The sequence below is a fragment of the Zingiber officinale genome, chromosome 5B (assembly GCF_018446385.1).
Source record: "Zingiber officinale cultivar Zhangliang chromosome 5B, Zo_v1.1, whole genome shotgun sequence".
In the NCBI taxonomy this organism is placed as follows: domain Eukaryota; kingdom Viridiplantae; phylum Streptophyta; class Magnoliopsida; order Zingiberales; family Zingiberaceae; genus Zingiber; species Zingiber officinale.
Window position 1 is genome coordinate 2,411,412 of NC_055995.1, and position 21,769 is coordinate 2,433,180.

Consider the following 21,769-nt stretch of genomic DNA (forward strand, 5'->3'; position numbering starts at 1 on the left):
TTGATGGGTAGCTAACATGTTTGGACTTGTTATGCATATAAGAGTGTGATCCCCGTAAGAGAGGGATGGATAGCTTTCTTGCTTTCTCCATCAGATCAAGATTATAGAGTCGTTGCCCTCACACCTACAGAAGATCACGCTCAATAACTAATTATTGTTTTGATCTTTAGATTCCTTCAGCGACAATAAGGATGAGATACCTCTGGATTCAGGTGCGGATTTACACTTCTATTTTACTAGATCTCTAACAAGATCCTGTGTTGGATCGTTTGAATTTATTTTGTCTATTCATATGCGGTTGCATAATCTTACGAAGGACTATGAAAATCCTAACATATTTTTCATATTTTGAGCTCTCTCAAGTCATGATCCTATAGCCCTCAAATTAGTACAAATTAGCATTATTACACTGTTAGAATTCTCCTAAATTTATCCATGCTTATTTTTCTTTATTTTGAACTCTATATGATTATCAATTTTAAAAAAAAAAATTGATTCAAACTAAATTAATTTTTCAGTCACCTAAATAATTTAACTTTAAATATTAATTTGTTATTCACACGATGAGTTTATAATGATTCAAAACATATCCTACTCAACAAATCTAAATCTATAATTACTAAAACTAATTTGCAAGAAACATAACTGGCATTATTTTCGACACTTCAAAGGAATAAAATAGTCATTTTGGTTGTAATGGTAGTTGTGCTAACAGGCAATTTATATAACATAATTTATATCTGCAAATTGATGTACAGAAGAGTCCATTACAACTAATTAATTAACCATTAGCTGAGTAGCCGCCTATGCAAGGCTTTGAGTGTTCATCTTCTATTTCCGAATAAAACTAACGAGAAAGGATTTTTAAGTGGATTCACATAAAATCCTCCTTAACAGATACAATCCAATCTCTACTAAATCTCAATCACTCACAAGCAGACAGTCAAAATTAAATGAACCTGATTGTGTAGCTGCACAAGTGATTGTCACATTGTTCCGAGTGAAGAGCTCTTCATTTGGGGAAAAAGAAGATTTTCTACAAACCCTTATAAGAGAACTGTGTTGTGCTACTTATTCTAGAGAAACAATCATAAATATTCACTGCCTTGTGTTTTTAAACTCTTGGCAATCAGATTTGTATGGCACTGGTTCTGTTTCCTCTTCCGGGACAGCCAATGCAAAGCTCTGTTTCTACTTCGTTTTGTTGAGTGGCTGTGCCATATGAAACTTCCTTTGGAATAGCAAATGGTAGCTCTAGTTGTAGCTTGCACTTAAAGACATCAAGAAAATCCAAAACGAGAGAGAGAGAGAGTACTTAATTGCTCGAGATGTCTAATTTTACTTTATGATAAGAAAGCGTTGCAGTTTTGAAGGATTATGTGTCAAAAGTGGAATCACAATTGGATACCTGCTCACGCAGTAATTCATTCTGCTCCATTAGGTGGCTCTCCTAAATCAAATTAGAAAAATATACTAAGTCATCAAGTAAAAAATTCAATCACTAGCAGAAAATTAACAAAATTGTATTATTTTGAGTTGATCTACCTTCTCCTTAAGGTGTACAATCTGCTGCTCTAGTAATTGATACTGGAAAACAAAGCATATAGAATCTCAACTAGCTTATTAACGAATCTATATGTATAGTACAAGTTAATTTTGCAAGATCTTGCCTGTCTTGCTCTTATGCTTCGCAAGCTGTTTTCTAGCTTGGTCTCCAATTCAAGGAGTTCCTCCAGAGAATGTGATTCTAGTTTTTCACCCAAGATATTCCTGTAGCATGTAGATAATTTCAAATTTTCGTAAGAAAGTATTGCAATTCTTAAAAGCTAAAAGAGGGATGACGACTAGCACTGTGAACAGACCGTTTAGAGGTTTCAAGATGTCCAATCTTCTCCGACAAATTTGCCACTTCATGCCTCCTTGACTTCAGGAAGGACAAATAGATTTTAGAATCCAACATGTAAGTATTTATGGAATGCAAAACGCAAAACTAACTTTATCACTAAAATCTAGGTGACATTGAACTTGAGGGACCATATTAAAAGTGAAAATCACATAGGATTCTTCAGTTTCTGCATTGTCAGAAACTACATGTTCAAGAGCAAAAGTGGCGGTTTCTTGTCTAAACTCATTGGCCTTCACAGCTGGTTTCCAGGTGCAGGGTCTTGCTTGAGGACAAATTAGAGATGACTGGTATATGCTAACTCTATGCGAGAACAATGTTTGGGTGATTAAAATGTTGAAAATAATAAATAAATTTGATAGAAGAATAAGAAAGAGGAATATGAAGCATTTAGGTGGAGTTTTTAATTCAACAATTTGGGATACTTTTCCATTATCATGTCCAGGAGAATTTTCTTATCAGAAAGAATTTTTATCTTTCGAGAGAACTTAATATGAGGTTTTTGATATGGTCCTGAGTATAGGATCGAGTCACATGTTTGATATGGTCCTGAGTATAGGATCGAGTCACATGTCGAGATCCGGATCCGTATTTGGTCATGCAACACATAAGGGGAAAAGGGGAGGAAAGACTCGTCCTAGACAGAGTCTCAATTACTCAATTTTTCTTCCCCCTTCATTCATAATAACACTCCTTTTATAAGGAGTTAATTACATGGACTATTCAAAGAGAAAAAGGAAAAGACAATCCCTTAAGGAAACAAGGAATCAAATAAATAAATGCCCTTTATTTCTACTTATAACAGTAGCAAATTTGAGCAGTAGCAGAATTTGGACAGTAACCAAATAGCCAGTAGTAGATTTATTCAGTAACTAATTAGGTAGTAGCAGATTTATTCTAAATTGTCAAATTAGGTAGTAGTAAATTTATTCCAAATTGTCAAGTTAGGTAGTAGCAGATTTATTCCAAGCTAGTAATTTACTTCCGATTATAGTGGCGTCCAACAAAGGCGTCCACATCATCACTCCCCTCTTTAATGTTGAGCTTGTCCTCAAGCTCGAAGGTTGGGTAGACGGAGAAGAACTTCCCGGCCGATTCCCAAGTAGCATCTTCAATGGAGGAATCTACCCAATGCACTAAGTACTCCCGTGTCCCTCTGTTAAGACGGCTACGCAGAATTGTCTGGGGAACAGGTAAAGCTTGACCTTCACACATCTGAGGTAAGGTTCCCGCATTATCTGGTGGAGAGCCCTTATATGGCTTTAGCAATGAGAAGTGAAAAACATCATGGATGCGGCTATCAGGCGGTAAATCAAATCTATAACCAACAGACCCAATGCGTGTCGCCATCTGAAATGGACCGAAATATTTGGAAAGCAACTTGTGATGATGTTGGCGTTGATGATACGGTTGTAGGTGCAGCCAGACCCAGTCACCCACTGCAAAGCTCAATTCACGGTGAGAGGAGTCAAAAGCCAATTTGGTCCGCTGTTGGGATTGCAGTAGACGTGCCCTCGCCACCTGAAGCACCTCATCCCTCTCCATCAAGGCGCGATCTACTGCAGCAACACGAGTAGAGCCTCCAGAATAAGATAGGAGATGAAGGGGCTCTCGTCCGTACACTAGTTGAAATGGTGTAGCCCCCAAAGCAGTATGGAAAGATGTGTTGTAGCAATACTCAGCCCATGGAAGCCAGTCAAGCCATTTCTACGGTTGATCCCCAACAAGGCAGCGCAGATACATTTCAATGGTACGATTAACCACCTCCGTTTGTCCATCAGTCTGTGGGTGGTAGGCTGAAGAAAAAGATAGCTTGGTTCCACAAAGTCAGAACAATTCCCGCCAAAAGGAGCTAAGGAAAACCTTGTCACGATCAGAGACAATAGATTCAGGCATTCCGTGGAGGCGGAATATCTCAGTAAAGAATATCGCAACCACTGAGATCGCTGTATACGAATGGGCTAGGGGAATGAAATGAGCATACTTGGATAAACGGTCCACAATTACAAACAAGACTAATTTACCCTTCACCTTCGGAAGACCCTCAATAAAGTCCATGGAGATGTCTGCCCATACTTGTTCGGGGATGGAAAGAGGTTGAAGTAGACGTGCTGGTTGCAAGTTCTACCATTTGTTGCACTAACAGGTAACACATTGTCTCACAAAGGTCAAGATATCCCGCTTCATACCTGCCCAATAGAAGTCGGCACGAAGGCGATGTAATGTCTTCTGTATCCCCTCATGCCCCGCCTCATGAAAAACTGCAATCACTGTGGGAAGTAGTGGAGATTTGCCGAGAAGGAAAACCCGGCCCTTGTAGAAGATTAAGCCATCCCGAGTTTCCCACTCGGGCCCCTCCTCTCCACTTTGAACTCGGCGTAGTAACCCGAACAGCTCAAAATTAGAGTTCACTTCGCTTCGTATCTTATCAAAGATCTCTGCACGGGGAATAGAAAGAGCCATTATAATAGGTTCCTCCTTGTGACAGCGGGCAAGGGCGTCTGCGGCACGATTCAAATGACCCACCTTAAATTCCACTCGGAAGTCGAAGCCCATCGGCTTGCTAATCCAATGTTGTTGGGGTGATGTAGTGATGAGTTGCTCCAATAAGTACTTCAAACTATAATGGTCTGTTCGTATCAGAAAGTAGCGACCCCACCAGTACAGCCTCCAATGGATAACGGCTTTGGCCAAACCAATGAGTTCTCATTCATATGCTGCTAATTTGAGATGATGCTCTGCTATTTGTCGATTGAAGAAAGTAATGGGGTGCCCTAGTTGTTGAAGAACTGCTCCAAATCCACTCCCTGAAGCATCACACTCCACTACAAATTCTTCGAAAAAATTAGGCAAACTAAGCACTGGTGCTTCTGATAGGGACTTCTTTAATTGCCCAAATGCCTCTTCAGCCTCTTGGGACCATTGGAATGCATTCTTCCTAAGAAGACTCGTGAGAGGGGTTGTGATTTGCCTGTAAGCCTGGATGAATTTGCGGTAGTAGCCTGTTAGTCCAAGAAATCCCCTGAGAGCTTTGCAAGTTTGAGGTTTGGGTCACTCCTCAATTGCCTGGATTTTGTTGCGATCCACCTCGACCCCTCAGGAATGGATAACATGACCCAAGTAGGATACTTGGGACTGACCAAAGAAACACTTGGGTTTTTTTAGAAATAAAAGGTTAGCCTTTAACAATTCAAAGGCAAGCCGACAATGTCCCAAGTGAGTATCCCTCGTGGGGTTGTAGATCAAGATGTCATCAAAGAAAATCAAAACAAACTTACGGAGATATGGCTGGAAGACTTCATTCATTAGTGCTTGAAAGGTTGACGGGGCGTTGGTGAGGCCGAACGGCATGACCAGGAACTCAAAGTGTCCATGGTGGGTACGGAAGGCTGGTCCTTCCGAATCTGGTGGTATCCGGAGCGCAAGTCTAGTTTGGTGAAGTACTGTGCCCCATGGAGCTCGTTAAGTAATTCCTCCACTATTGGAATAGGAAACTTGTCCTTAACCGTACGGTTGTTGAGCTCACGATAATCGATACAGAAATGCCACGAGCCATCCTGTTTTTTCACCAGAAGAACCAATGATGAAAAAGGTGACTTACTAGGGTGGATGATACCCTGGATGAGCATCTGGGTGCATTGTCACTCGATCTCATCCTTCTGCAGCTGCGGGTAGCGGTAAGGGCGGACTACCACGGGGGTGGATCCTAGCAAGAGCGTGATACGGTGATCACAATTTCGAGGTGGAGGGAGGCCTGCAGGTTCTTAAAATAAGTCATCGTAATCCTCAAGCAATGACTCCAGTTTGTTTCCCATGAATTCCTCGCTGCATATCATGGTTGTACCTAGCTTCGATTCCAACGGGTGACCACGCCAGAGGACCTCCTTGCCCTCCAAGACAAACTTCATCGTCCGGGAACGGAAGTCCCATATAATGGGGCCTAGGGTGCGTAGCCATTTAACTCCCAAAACGACGTCAAACCCCTCCAACAAAAGCATATAGAAATCAACAGAGAAGGTATCTTTGCCCACCTGTAGGGGTACTGACTTGCAGAGGTTTAAGCTTGGCACGCGCTCTCCGTTGGCAACACATACCTTCAGGCTTGGTCGCTTTTGAATCTCCACCTTCAGGTCCCGCGCTAGCCCTTTATGCACGAAGTTGTGTGTGCTTCCTCAATCCACCAATACCGAGACAGGTATCCTGTGTGATGCGGCCAATGGCTACATTGTTTGTGAGTTTCTAACCCCACTAATAGCATGGAGAGAAATTTCTGGGTGTGTCTCCCCCTCTTCCTCACCTTCATTGTCATCATCCAGTACTTCAAACCATAATAGGTGCTTACACTTGTGACCCGTGGAGTAGGACTCGTCGCAGTTAAAACAGAGGTCTTTAGCTCTTCGTTCTGCCATCTCCGCGCGGGATAGATGCTTGAAGAATGAGGTAGGTGGAGTCCCTTTGTTGTTGTCCCCCATGGCCTTGGTCTTTGCTACAAGAGGGCCTCCACTGCTAGGGTTGAACTTGGATGTGATTCCACCCCAATTTGTACGCAGTGGGCGCCTGCCTCGATGGAAGCATTGCTTCCGTTCTAATGCCCTAGCCATATTCATTGCAATGCCCAAGTTTCCAGGCTTCTGTAGCTCAATGTCGATACGAAGATTTTCAACTAGCCCTGCTGTGAACAAGTCAACCTGTTGTCGGGGTCGAAGGTCCGAGGTTCGGGCGAGGAGAGATTGAAATTGGCGCTGGTAGTCTTCTACAGAGCCTGTCTGCTTCAAATTTGCTAGCTCTCCCAAAGGGTTGTTGCTTAGAGGCGGGCCAAAGCGGATATAACAGTGGTCTCTGAACTGCTTCCAAGTCATCTCTGGCTCTTCTTGCTCTACCTGATCAAACCAAAGTTGGGCTTCCCCTACCAAGTGGAAGGCAGCAAGGCCAACCTTGTCAGCCTCTGTGGTCCTTTGGTTGGTAAAGAATTTTTCGCACCTTTTAACCCAGCTCAATGGATCCCCTTCTCCAGAATAGATGGGGAACTCTATCTTTGAGTATCGCGGAGCCATGGTGCCACTAGTTGACAGTTCAGGTCTGACCCCTGAGCCTCTAGAAGAGTCATACTCTACGCTGGTAGGGTTGTCTGCAGTGGGCAAAGGTCGTCGTCTAGCATCTTAATCAGTACGGGAAATCTTGGCAATCTGCTCCTCTAGTCCTTGTTGGCGGGAGGTGATTTGCTCCATAAAAACTTGTTGATGCGAGGTCAATTTCTCCATGAAGTCATTGAGTTTGGATGCGATCGGATCCGTGTCACCCATGATCGGCTCTGATACCAAGTTAATATGGTCCCGAGTATAGGATCGAGTCACAGGTCGAGATCCGGATCTATAATTGGTCATGCAACACGTAAGGGGGAAAGGGAGGAGGAAAGACTCATCCTAGACAGAGTCCCAATTACTCAATTTTTCTTCCCCTTCATTCATAATAACACTCCTTTTATAAGGAGTTAATTATATGGATTATTCAAGGAGAAAAAGGAAAAGACAGTCCCTTAAGGAAACAAGGAATCAAATAAATAAATGTCCTTTATTTATTTCTACTTATAAGAGTAGCAAATTTGGACAGTAAATAGTAACCAAATAGGCAATAACATATTTATTCAGTAGCTAATTAGGTAGTAACAGATTTATTTCAAATTATCAAATTAAGTAATAATAAATTTATTTCAAACTAATAATTTACTTTTGATTATATTGACATCCAACCAAAATGTCCACATCAATTTTCTATATTTTCTTCATTTGTATTAAAAGAAAAGTCTACATATATAGGTACATGATTTCAGTAATAGATCCTCTAAGTCAATAAATAGATGCGATTTTCTCTCCATAAAGTAGATTTATGTCAAATCATATTACTGTTTTTCATTGCTTTACTTGTGATTTTTTTCTACAGAGAAAGATGAAACTAGGATAATTGTCTTTTCTTCACATGTGCATCACGTGAATTCGTAGTGGAGATAATTTTTCATTCATAAAGCAATGGATTTTTTTTTTAAAGTGAGACCAAAACCAACGAACTTAAGCATTGTTTAGATTGATTGAACTATTGGTGCTTTTAAGTAGTATGAATTCCAAAGAGCGATAAAAAGCGATAATAGAGTGCTCTTCAACTGCAACAAGTGATACAGAGAAGTTTGTTACCTCTACACGTGCAACAGCAATAACACATTTTCTAGACTCTCTTCTAAACTTTTATGTATATTTCATTCTGTCAAAGCCTTTACATAATTTTTTTTTCTAACAAATGTGAACCCCAAAACAGTTAGATCTAATCTAAGCTTATTATCAATAGCCCAAACTCTTTCAAAGAGGTACTACTCACATAATTTCTGAAAAGATCTTCATGTCCTTTTTGATTGAACTATATTCAAATTGATCACTTTAGAAAGACACACTGTTAGTTTTAATTCTCACTCCTTGTTGGTTGACATGAGCAAAATTTATGATCTCACTTGTGTACTGAAATTAAAATCAAGTTAGCTCGAATATAATTACTTATATTGTCCATATATATCAATTACATAGTATCATTTACCCAATATAAACCCTTGTCTTTGTCTCGTACAAATCCGATCAAACAGTTGGTAAGAAGGGAGAATAGAGCAAAATACTCATGGGTGGTGGAGCTCAAGATAAGTATCATGACTGTGCCAAGATGAGATGCACGGAAAGACTTACATTAGTTTTTTTAAGCAACAAGGACACAACATTTAACTGAGCTCTTAAAATCTAGTGGAGGCAATTTGCCATTGAGGTTAAGATTCGATTGTCATACATTAGAGAGCAGCCTTAGGGGCGAGAGAATTCTAATAGAGCATTAAAAGGTATACTATGTACATGTATATTTATATTATGTAACAACCTAGTTCAACACATATATTGTAACCATTATGCAGTCTTACAATTTATTTGTGAGTGTCCACTAGGCTTCTATTGCATATTATTTCTAATAAAGTGATATCAGAGATCTTGTATGATGACAATAAACCTATTTCCTGACAATTACAAAAATTTGAGTATCTAAATAAACACTTTATTTGAAAAGAAAGATGTATAGGAATTGTTGATAGAGGCTACAAAAGTTTCAAGATGAGCAAAATCTCACTGTAAATCAAAGGGAGAAAATTGCAAAACTAAGGCAGAAGGCCAAGGAGATTTTTCCTTATTTATTAAGGTTTGAAAGAGGCCGCATTCGACTAGGTTGTAGTGCCATCAACTACAAACAAGCTTGAGATATTCTACAAATTTCATATAAAAATGTGAAGGTAAAAATGGTTTCCTTCTAATTTTTGAGAGAAGAACTTGATGTACAAATGTGTTAGTCATTATAAATCAACTAAGGAGAAAGGATGAAAAACTTGAGGATAACTAAGTGGTAGAAAAAAATCCTACAATTTTTGGATCTCAAATTTGGCAATATTGTGACAATGGATACCTATTTAATGGGGAACCTAAACAAAATAAGTTAAGTTTGAGTACCCATTTTGATAAGTCAAATTTAGATGCCAATATATCAGCTGTTTGCAAGGTATTTATGGGCAGTTAGATGGGTTTAGATACCCATAGTGTGCACAAAACAATTTTTCTTGGTGTGACTCCATCAAATAGAACCATATTCCAAGGATTTGCAGTAGTTGTTCTTCCTTTGTCAAGCTTTCATGGTTCTCTATTATTTAGGTTCTAACATTATTAAAAAAAATTCTTGAAATGAGTAGAAATTTCCCCGTACATTCATAAAAGTCCACAACGAACTTATGGAGCTACAGATTAGCTGGAGAAGGCAAGTTTATATTCACTAATTAAGGAGATTACTTAGCTATATATGATTATTTGCCTTTCAATACAAGCTATGTATATTAGATATTCTAGCTTCACATCTAAAGTCTCTACTTATTCCACTAAGGAAATAATATTATCAGTAAGTTTTCTTGGCAATGAAACTTTTTTCCCAAAATACTAAAAAATATTTTAAGTAATTTGAATACTAATATAACTTTGTATAAAGTTTAATAGAATGACAAGATCTCTATAGTGATTCCTAAATAGTTAGGACAAATCTCTTAAATGCATAATTTATAATTTTGAAAATATTTTTGTATTTAGGATAACACTTATATATAGCTTCAAATCTTTATGTTGATTTGTAGACACGAGGAGATCTCTTAGTTATGGTAGCTCATTAGGTTCCAAATATCCCATGATCTATACATCCTTTTTTAACCTTTGAAAACTTAAGAATCTAAATAGGTTGGAAATTAGAAAAATTAACTCTTAAATTGTTCACACAACTAATATATGAGATCCTAATTCCTTTTATACATTGATGATATGTCTTATTCTTCCTTATAAATTTTTCTAATAAAATTAAATAGATTTAACTAAAAACAAAATTGACTCATCCAAAAATTTATAAAGAACTCTACGGTATTATATTTTTTTCCTACACTTTTTAAAAATATATATATAATAAGAATTGTTGAATATTTCAACACTCCCCACTCCCCCTCAAGAAGGTAAATTAAAGTTTTCTATGGCCAATTTAGATACAATAATTTGAGAGAACCTAATTAAATAACTCATTTGTCTAGTCTGTTCAGTTTATCTACCTAGTGTATGTGGTCCGTCTGGATTTTGTTTTTGATTTTTGTATTTTAGTTTTTAGTGTTCTAAATGGTGGTCGAGGTAGCCGCCTAGGTAGAGACAGGCATCAGCCATACCGCCTTTACCTCAGGTGGTGTTTTAAGTTGTAACTCACTTCCTTCTAGTACTGTCATTGTCGCTGCCTCCGTTTTGCCACCTTGATGCATTCTAACGCGTCACTTGGGTCCGGCGACGAGTCTGGAGTCGTCGCCCCATCCCGGAAGCGTCGCCCGAACTCAATGACTACCCGAGCCCTGCAACGAGTTCGGATCCATCGTCCTAGCCCAGCAATGGGTACGCACTCGTCGCATGGTCCTAGCGATACGTCAAACTCTTCACCCGTCCGAAACAGGAAACGTTCGTAAGTTGTAAGTTAGAGTTTAATTAAATAACTTTAAATTAATCATTTTAATCAACTTCTAACTTGGGATAATTTAAATAAACTTAATTAAAATCTAATAAAATTATCCGATTAATTTAATATATATATATATATATATATATATATATATTTTAAAACTTAATTAAAATCTAATAAAATTATCCGATTAATTTAATATATATATATATATTTTTTATTTTTAAATATTTATATTAAATTTTTAATTAATATATTTTATTAAAAGTAAATATTATAAAGAATAATGATTATTTATAATATTATGTATAAAAATAATAAAAAAAAATCAACGGCCTAAACATCCGTCTAGACGATAGGCGGTTATTGATCATCTCGCCGCTGCTATTGATTTTTCTTTATTTTTTTAAAAATTCTAGTTCTGGGTTTTGGTTTCTAATTTTTCAGGTTCTAGTTCTATATGATTTGATTTCTAGTTTTTTATTTTTGATTTCAAGATTCTAGATTCTAGGTTTTGATTTCTTATTTTATGGCTCTGGTTTCCCGTTTTATTTCTTGATTTTGGGTTTTGAATTTTTGAGCCCATTTCTATTTTGAGCCCATTCTATTTTGAGTTCTGGTTCCATGTTCATTTTCTATTTTGCGTTCTAGATTCTGGTCTATTTTGGGTTCTGATTCTGTTATAAGTTTTGTTTATATTTTGGATTCTGTTTATTTTCTCGATTCTATTTTTATTCTCGATTTCTAGGTTTTGTTTCTAGTTTTTTTCAGAAGGCGGCGGAACTTGGAAGCGTGGGTTGCGGAACTTAGAGATGACAACAATAGATGTGTAGAGGATGTGGTGGAGGAAATAATATGTGATGAAAAAGAGAGGAGAAACAAAATCATAATGATGAAAGTGATTATTCTAACTTAGATATTTATTGATCAGTAAATTTTGTTGGTCAGAATCTGACCAGTTAGAAATCTCTATCTTCTCAATTATAATGTATGCATGTACATGCATGTAATTAATATATACATATGATATTACTAATATACATATGTATATACATGCATATATTCTGGCGAGCCAAATTCTGATCATTTAGCATTATCCTTTATTGATTTCAACTAAAGAAAGATAACAAAGTTTTGGTAAGAAGTAGAAGATGGAATAATTAAAAAATATAAAAAGTAGAAGAAAAAAAAAGACCGATTTTAGAATGGGTGACATAAAAGAGATTAGATAAATAAGAATAAAAGAATGAACTATTATATTAGAAAAAAATGATTTATAGGGCGAACAAGTGACTTTGAGGCATAGTAGACGCGATTCTTGTGGAGGCATTGGTGGTCATGATATAGGGTTTAGGGGGAAAAGGTGGTTTAGAATTTTAGAGTGAGGTAAGATGCTGAAAGATGGAGGCTATGGCGGCCAAGATCTAAGGTTTAAGGACATAGTTTAGTATTTAGAAAAAAAGTCTTCCTAGTTAATACATGGGTTTATACCCCTTTTATATATGACTTATTCTTCCTAATAAATTTTTTAACTAAATTAAATAGATTTATTTAAAAACTAGATTGACGCATTCAAATTTTAATAAAGAAATCTACGCTATTATATTTTTCCTATCATAGAAAACTTACTATTTTAAGCTAGCTATATATATAAATATTATCACTAGCACAAAAAGTAAAAAAAAAAATCCCAGATTTTTCTTAAGCTATAGGAAATTTTTAAATGGTCCACCAAAACTTCTTGTTTGTTACCATTTTGTTGATCACGCAGGTAAGGATTTCAATAAATTCAATCAATCCAACTCAAATTACACCTCTAACTGCATCTTATTTTAATAAGAAACTAAACAGTTCTATAGCTAAATAAAAACAAAAGAATATATTACAAATTTAATTTATAATATAATTCAATTGTTTTTTTATAAAATTGTATGCATGAAATTTTAAAAATATTTTTAAAATGGAAATTTTATTATATAAGTCATCTAATGTTAATTCTAGTTAAAAAAACATACTTCTGATGTTCATTTTTGTTCAATTAAATATTTTTAGTGCATATTTAAGGCATTATTATAAAAGCTAAAACTTGGGGAAGAAAATAAATTTGACATATCTATTACAAATGAGCTAACATTTTATCAAATTTAATATATATTCTGCAAATATAAACTCAAAACGTAAGTTTATAGTGAAAATTTGCAAACCTTATTATCATGTTCTATGGCATTGTTGCTAGCTGAAATACTTTGTTTTACATGTGCCTTATAACGCTCAATCGTATCTTCCATTCTGCAAATTGAACAAATAACAAAATCATATAGATTGCTATGAGTCAAGAAATTTAAATAGTTAATGATAAGAACAAATAAAGAGGAAAACAAATGCTCTTAAACACCTACATCTGACGCAACTTCAAGAAGACGAGTCCGCAAAAATAAATAAAGATGAAATTGAAGGTTTGAAAGAATTTAGATATCTATATAATAGTATGATATTATTTATTTTGGGTCTAAGTCCTTATGATTTTATACTTGGGCTCTATCCAAAAGGCCTCATGTTAATGGAGATATTTTTTTTATATAAACACATGATCTTTCCCATGTGCTTTCAATGTGGGACTATATTTGCAACCTTACAATCCCAACAATCCCCCTCAAACAAAGGACCACAGGTTTCTTCTCAAGAATCAGATCACTCTTGACCTACTTAGGGCTTCCCCTCGTGCATCGGGTCACCTTGACTTACTTAGAGTCTCCCCTACTTTGTTAAAGGTTTCACCCACATGATTCGATCTTAGATCATAGCTCTGGCTCGTGCTTCTTCCGACGGTTAATCTGGTGAAGAGCAACCTCGCTCTGATACCAATTGAATGATCGAAAAGAATTTAGATATTTTTACAATGATATGATATTGTCCACTTTGGGCCTAAGCTCTCATGATTTTGCTCTTGGGCTCTATCCAAAAGACCTCATGTCAATGGAGATATCTTTTTCTTATAAACTCATAATCATTTCTATGTATTTTTAATATAGAACTATGTTTACAACTTTACAACACCAACAGAAACTAGTAGCAAGATATGGAGAACATAGAAAACAATTATTTCTATTGGAGATATATACATGTAGTAGTGCCTAAAAAGAAGAAGAGTTTGCATATAATATTGATTTTGATTTCTGAGGCACATAAAGTAATAAATGTTAAATTCAAATCTTAGTAAAGTATTAAAAATAAAAGATTTTAGACTCAGTAGAATAAAGATAGATTATATAGAATATACTACGTCCAAGGTCTAGTCCTAATGACTATCACCATTAATCTTCTCCTTCTTAGATACCTTCCAAAGGTCGAGAAACTTCTTACAACCTTTTCATAGCAAATACAAGCAATACAAAGATACAAATACAAAAGAAAGCAAAAAAAACTTTACAAGTAAAGTTTTTTACTTTGGATATTTTTGCGTTGATTTATATTACCTCTTGATAGTAGAAAATATAGCAGCACTTCGTCTCCAAACCCTCAAGAGCCAACGCCTCCGATGTACCTAAAAAACGTCTTTTATAAGCTGGTGTTTGGACTGATTTCCACCTAACAATCAATTGCTAGCCTTCACTAATAGATTGCTTTGCTTCAATTCAACCGTTGACACTTGATGACTTTTTCCACGCTGTTTAACCACCATCAATTGACTGTTGAGATACAAAAATCGATTATTAGTCATCTGTCGAACTGACTAATCAATTTGGGAGCATTTTGTTAGTTCAAACTGATTTAACAATCGATGGTTATCACCCAGCAGTCGAATGGTAATATCACACGTGTAATCCAACTCAAGTCTGAGTGGGCTCATTTGGGAGCGTTTAGTTTTTTGGAATCCGTTCTCCCAAACCTCCTGACCGTGAATTTGAGGTTTAGGGTTTGCAAGTCGATTGCTACTACTTAGCAATCGACTATTAGTCCTATTTTAGCCTTGTCATGGCCGAATTCTCTTTTTTTTATTTTGATATATAATTGATCTCAATCTACTAGAGCTTCCTTTGCTCAACATCCCGTCATACTTAACCTATCGAGACTTCACACACCTAGTATTCGGTCACCCTTAACCTATAAGGAATTCATCCATGTCAAACATCTAGTCTTCCTCGACCTATTTAGAATTCTTATCACCAAGTGTCGATCAACCGCGATTCATTTGGATTTTTCATCTTGTGTCAACTCTATATTAAACTTCTAATCATCAAGTGTCCGGTCAACCATGAGTCATTTGAACTTTTTGTCTCATGCCAATTCTCTATCGAACTTTCGATTACCAAGTGTCCAGTCAACCATGACTCATTTGCATTTTTCTCTTGTCAACTCCCAATTGGATTTCCAATCATCAAGTGTCCGATCAAACCATAACTCACTTGAACTTTTCTCTTGCTAACTCTTTATTGAAATTTTGATCGTTAAGTGTCTGGTCAACCGTAACTCACTTGGACTTATCATATCTTATCAAGTTTGTTATGTATCCGGTCAATTTTGACCTATTTGACTTTTACTCAACCAACTAATCATACTGATTGACTATTAAGTATCCGACTAACTTAACCCACTCAACCTCTTACTCGACCAATTAACATAATGATCAAACATCAAAACACAACTTGAGTCAACTTGAGCTTGGTCAACCTAGTCAACCTTGACTAGAGGTTAATTACACTAAAAAATAATCGAGACCTTTAAGTATCTAGACTCATTTTAATAAAAGAATGAAAGGGTTAATAAATGTGTTTTATATAGAATATAAATAGAATGATTGAAATAGAGGAAAAGATCAGGTGTTCTTTGTGATTATAAGATATATATTAAACTTAAAGAAAGTCTTATAAAAGGACAATTAAATTTGGTATATTATATGGAATTGAATGTTAGATTATGAAACAAGCATACGAGTAAAAGATAAGAGTTATAAAGATAAAGATTTCAAGATGGATGTACTAACATACGAGGATAGACAAAATAAAAGATAAAAATATTTGAGAGAAAACCATAATTACGTTTATTAAAGAAAAACTCTGAAAGACACATTTAAAATATTACAAACACATACATAGACATCAAATAAATGTTTCAGATAGGTTATATCAAGTTATGACAAATATGCATATTAATAGAGAGGATCGAACCTAATAATGTAGAATGATTTATATAATTAATCTTATTTGGTGGGATAAAGACTTAATTATTATTATTATTTTTTTTTGTTGTTGTGTAGAATGAAGAGGAAGTATTAGAGTTTCAAGTTGAAGATAAACAATATCAATGTTTCATCTTCAGAGGGTATTAGAGTTATTAGGGTAGTGAATACTAGAGTGCTTAAATATTTAAAGCTATAATTATATCTTCTGTTGTGGGCCCAACTTTCTATTTAATTTATTCATTTTTATTAGAAGCATTAAAATACTTTAACCTTATTTTAAAAACACATAAAAACAGAAAAGTTATTGATGGTTGAAGATACGTATGAAGATGTTAAAAAAAACTAAACGAGGAAGCTTGGCATAAATGATTGCATGGTCATAGAAAGTGATGAATCTTCTAATAACTTTGGTGATCAAAGGAATTAAGAATATAATTTTCTCACAATTAAAACATAATTGATTGCATAATTAAATTAATCCAGAGATCTTTGAGGAGTTAAGTTATAATTTGAGAATTTCCAATTAATAGAATAATACAAAAAAAATGCTAGAGTGCATGAAGAATAAGTATTATGTATTAATTCATGACATTTCATGTAAAAAAATGTGGTAACAAGTCTCCATTTTAGTGAGAGGTGATCTTTGGACTTAGAACATTGTTCACCACTTTAAATGTCTTTACCAACTTAATACACATAAGGTGTGCATGATAAATGTTGCAACATATAATAATTCATATGTTTCAACTTATGAATTCTATGTAAAAGAAATTTTCATGTTGACTATGCATGCAATACATAAAATATGACCTGCGCTTCTTCCTTTTTTAATTTATCTAAATAGTTTAATTAAATCAATATTAAATTGAACGTGACTGTTGTCACTACACAAGCTTATGTTATTAAGACATAGATCATAGTAACCTACATGACTCTTATGTTGTCATAAGTGATATGCCTTTTCTCACTACATATACAAAGCATTTGAAAACAATGGAAAAAAAGTGAAACTTGATTAACGTATGACATGGTTGGTGCATAGTTGCTCATTTTTTAAGGTTCATGTATTTAATTAGGCAAATTCTATTTGAGTTAGATATTTCATTGATGTTGCAAATTCAATTTTCTTTACTCAAAAACTTAATTAATTTATCTAAGTTGTATCAAGATAATTCCCACAGCATCATGATGCATGAAAGTGATATGCCTTATATGTTAGTTACTATTCCAAAAGTTAGTAGCCGTCCGTAATTTACCTCCTCTGTATTGCCTTAGGACGGGTTGACGGGGGCGCTGGGGGCGAGCATATTCGCCTTTTGCCATCATGAAAGGGTAACAACTGATAAAAATAACTACCATCATGAAAGGGTAACAACTTGCCCCACAGACATAGTTGAGATGGTAAGTGATGGTTGTTTGCCACATGAGATTCTGGGATCGAATCTCGGGGCTAGTATAGCGTAAATCCATACATCCCGTATAACTCCACCTTCCCCTCAAATTTACTTGTCTCCTCAGTCATCATGATTTACTTTCTCTGTATTTAATCTTGGAGTGCTGGGAGCGAGCATTTTGCCTTTTGCCACATGAAAGGATAACAATATCTCCCATGCAAAGGTGATTTACCCTCTTTCAAAGTATGTGAGGTCGCTCTGGAGGGGATCTTATATGGCTTCATTTTTTTTACTGCAATGAAAGGGTAATAACTTGAAAGAAGAAACTCCTCCATGAGTCCCTATAGTTTATTTTTTGGAGCATCCAATGCATCTTTGCTTGGATCATATAATCAAGTAAGTTTGACCAATAACAATGGGCTCGGTAATTTTTCAAAAGAGGAATTTGTTTTGAAAGAAAATCATTTTAACTTTTCTTAGCAAAATGAAATTTCTCATAAGCACTGAGATGGGATCACGTGTATAGAACAACTGAACTGCCTCCTACTGCACATACGTATGCGGTATCATGTACGTTCAACATTAAAGATTAATCAAATGAAATTCTCAACCAATCCTAAGATGGAGGGTGTGTTTATTTCGATGACAAGAACTTGAAGAATGCACAGCAAACAGTGAAGAGTGAACAGTGAACGAATGAAAATTAAATAGAAAAGTCTTTTCCTACATAAGCTGAAGGGGAAAAAATGGAAGAATATTAATCATGATAATTGACTAAATTTGTATATTAAAAATGAGTGGGAAACTAGATGACTAGATGAAAAGGTTAAATACTCAATTTGTATTACACAGTATGCATTTGCTAAACTTTCCTCCATATCACATTGTATTAATAAAGATTTCCACTGGAAGTAATTGATAAAGTTAAAAGTAGATCGCAGAAGTTCAGCTATATACATGGCTAACTATATGAATTAAAGTTAAGCTACTTTGGGTAATTCGTTATTGGATGTATAAAAAGCTAGCTAAGGTAGTATATTTACGAGACATAGAGTTCCTGGGATCAGTCTTTCCTTTCAGCCATATTTTCTTAGGCTAGACTAAAGAGTTTGTCTATACAACAAGGTCGAATATACTAATCTTATAACAAAGTACGTATATCCTAATTTGTAAAGAACCAAATATGATCCTTTTTCCTTACGAGATGAGATTAAAGAAATTATAAATAGAATTTTAGACGGTGAGAACAAAACTTCAAGTACAGAAAAAATAACCTGAATACGGTTTTCCTCTCTAGGGTTGAATTGCTGTTTACACTAGTTTAACGCGATGCTTCAAGTGAACAAGTGCGTAAGAAAACATTTGTCATAATGCGCTAGACAATGGACACTAGTGGCAAAGCTGAACGAAACGTACAATTCAAAAATCAAAGGGGCTCAAGCTATGTTGAGCTATGTTCAAAACCACCAGTATTATTCCCGTTATAGATTTAAGCAATTTATAATTAATTCCAGCTGTGTATCCATACGGCGTGACGTGACTGCACGCATCCTTTAGCTCTCTTTGGTTGTACAGGTGAAACAATTACACCTGCTCTTGCCTCTCTCAGGAGAAAAAAAAAAAGAAAACTGTACGTTGTCCAAAATCCAGCCAGTATGATGTATATAAGGATTTTAAACGAGAAGGAGAGCATTTATTAACTACTTTCCAATGAAGTAATTATTTTCATGAAAGACAGTAAAACTTCACTATATTCATCGAACTAGTAAGCTGTGGAGAAGAAAAAAGAGCAAACAAACAAAAAAAAAAAACTAGGCAACCTTAAAAAGAAAATCAAAACCATGACCAAATTAGCAAGTGGACGGCCAAACGAAGAAATCTCAACGGAAATAGCTATTGCACAAGAACGAGCTAGAAAGAAACTGAATCGAACATCAAGAAGAGGAGATGGAGAGAGAGAGAGAGGGAGAGAGGAGGAGGAGGAGGAGGAGGGTCGACCTGGAGCTGGCGAATTCGAAGAGCTTCCCACGGGCAGAAAAGACGATGAGGCCTATCTCGGCATCGCAGAGCACGGAGAGCTCAAAGGCCTTCTTCAGCAGGCCTCTCCGGCGCTTGGAAAAGGTCACCTGCCGGCTGGCCAGGTTCTCTATCCTCCTCATCTGCGTCTTCCCCCTCACCATCTCGACCGATAAGACACCCGGAGGCAGCGCCGAATCCTACCGCGAGCAGCAAAATCAGAGAGCTCCGATCAGTCCTGGCCACGCGACGATCGACAAGGAGGGATCGGATCGGAAGAAGGAGATGAGGAATCGAGGTTACCAGATATGGGATCGAGAAAGAGTGGAGGAGGGCGACTTCTAGCGACCCGGCGACGACTCCAAGCCACACAGGCAGCGAGCGCCCCCACCGATTCGGCTATTGGGCCATAAAAAGAACGCCGAACGGGAGAATTTCTTCTTTTGTTTTTTTTTTTGTTTTTTTTTGGAAAAAATATAAATTTGAGTTGAAAATAAATTCTATAAAAAAAAAAGTAAATCAATAAAATAATAATAATAATAATAATAGAGGTGGGATATTTTTGGCGCTTCGAGAATAATGTGGATGTGACATATATGTAAATTAAAGTTGGTTGGAGCAGTGGTGGGCCCGCCTGGTGGGGGTACAGGCAGCCACCTCGTACATCAACAGTAATGATTCAGGGCGACTTCTAGCGACCCGGCGACGACTCCAAGCCACACAGGCAGCGCCCCCACCGATTCGGCTATTGGGCCATAAAAAGAACGCCGAACGGGAGAATTTCTTCTTTTGTTTTTTTGGTTTTTTTTGAAAAAAAAATATATAAATTTGAGTTGAAATAAATTCTATATAAAAAAGTAAATCAATAAAATAATAATAATAATAGAGGTGGGATATTTTTGGCGCTTCGAGAATAATGTGGATGTGACATATATGTAAATTAAAGTTGGTTGGAGCAGTGGTGGGCCCGCCTGGTGGGGGTACAGGCAGCCACCTCGTACATCAACAGTAATGATTCGGGGGGCACATCGGCCGAGTCCGTACGGTCCGACGTGGACGATTCTCTTTCCTCCGGACCCCGGAACACGGTTCACAAATTAAACCCGAAATTTCAAACTAGACCTGCTGGAAATAATAAATTCCTTTGTTTGCTCATGAGTCATGAGTAACTGTAATTATTCAAAATGTCCCTAATTATTTATTTAAAAATTATGAATTAAATTTCATAAATGAAGAATTTGGAAAAAAAATATATTAATATTTGGGTTCAATTTATAAATCCACTAAATTATCCTGAGTGAAAAATTAAAAATAAAATTTTTAGTTCAATATTTTAGTATATATATATATCTATATATATATATATACTCTTAAGTAACTCTCTGGATCATTATTCACCCATATGCCCATACATTATAATTGAATTCATTGGTGATTCATAAACCCGTGTTGGTCTTAGGACCCGAACACAATTGAAGTGACAGGGCAGGTATATTCGCTTTATTCATAGTTATAGTGGTTGGTGTCGAGATGATCAGGATACCTAAATTGATCTGATTGTTTGCTTTTTGGGTGATTCAAAGATTTTGGGTTTCAGTTATATTGGATTTAAATTGATAGATTTTCTCTAAGATTGATTCTTTTTAAGTTATAGTGTTGAGTTAAAGTTTTATATCCGTAAATTATATACTGACAAAGTATATATATATATATATAGATATGTATGTTATAAAAGATTTAAGTTAATAAAATTTTATTTTTAGAGTGCATGCTTCTCTTAGATTATAATATTTAAAATTAAAAATTTTAAAAACACACGCATGTAACTTTAATTCCTTGTTTAAAGAAATATTGATTTCCAAAAAAAATCCAGACAGCTAGATGGAATCGCCGGGATCACTGTACTACACATGAGCGCATGGCGTTTAGTCCACAGCATATATATAGCTTGAATTTGGTTCGAATCAAGATTTGAACATAATCGAACTAATAGTTTAGAATAATTTAAATTTAAATTCAGTTTTAATTATTCGAATCTTAATTTAATTTGAAGATATTATATTTAAATTAAAATTATGTAAAAAAAATTCTAGTTCAATTAGAGTTCGAATAAAATATTATTGGTGTGAATTCAGCTCGAAAAATTATCAAAATTTGACTAAATTTGATAATTTCAAATATGAATGAAATATTTTTGGAACCAAGTCGAAAAACTCATGAACTGGTCTT

General features: G+C 35.7%; 1 protein-coding gene across 2 annotated transcripts; it reads right to left on the reverse strand.

The window, feature by feature from the left end:
• Positions 1–719: 719 nt before the first annotated feature.
• LOC121983909 (MADS-box transcription factor 50-like) lies at positions 720–19,978 on the reverse strand. 2 transcript variants are annotated; one of them, XM_042536598.1, is made up of 8 exons: positions 19,844–19,978; positions 19,523–19,740; positions 13,153–13,237; positions 1,863–1,924; positions 1,671–1,770; positions 1,546–1,587; positions 1,409–1,450; positions 720–1,270 (listed from the first exon to the last, which is right to left on the reverse strand). In XM_042536598.1, the coding sequence occupies exons 2-8, from the start codon at positions 19,702–19,704 to the stop codon at positions 1,130–1,132; spliced, it is 654 nt and encodes a 217-aa protein (XP_042392532.1). In that variant the 5' UTR covers positions 19,705–19,740; positions 19,844–19,978; the 3' UTR covers positions 720–1,129. The 2 variants fall into 2 exon arrangements, with proteins under 2 accessions (XP_042392532.1, XP_042392533.1); XM_042536599.1 differs by lacking the exon at positions 19,844–19,978 and having other exon boundaries at positions 19,523–19,837.
• Between the last annotated feature and the right edge of the window lie 1,791 nt (positions 19,979–21,769).

Bases quoted from the DNA above. Each gene is read 5' to 3' on its own strand.
- LOC121983909 (XM_042536598.1), bottom strand. From the start codon at position 19,704: ATGGTGAGGGGGAAGACGCAGATGAGGAGGATAGAGAACCTGGCCAGC. The intron at 1,588-1,670 runs GCAAGATCTTGC...TTTGTTTTCCAG, and splicing joins GAAGCATAAGAGCAAGACAG to TATCAATTACTAGAGCAGCA. The intron at 1,271-1,408 runs GTATCCAATTGT...GATGTCTTTAAG, and splicing joins ATGAATTACTGCGTGAGCAG to TGCAAGCTACAACTAGAGCT.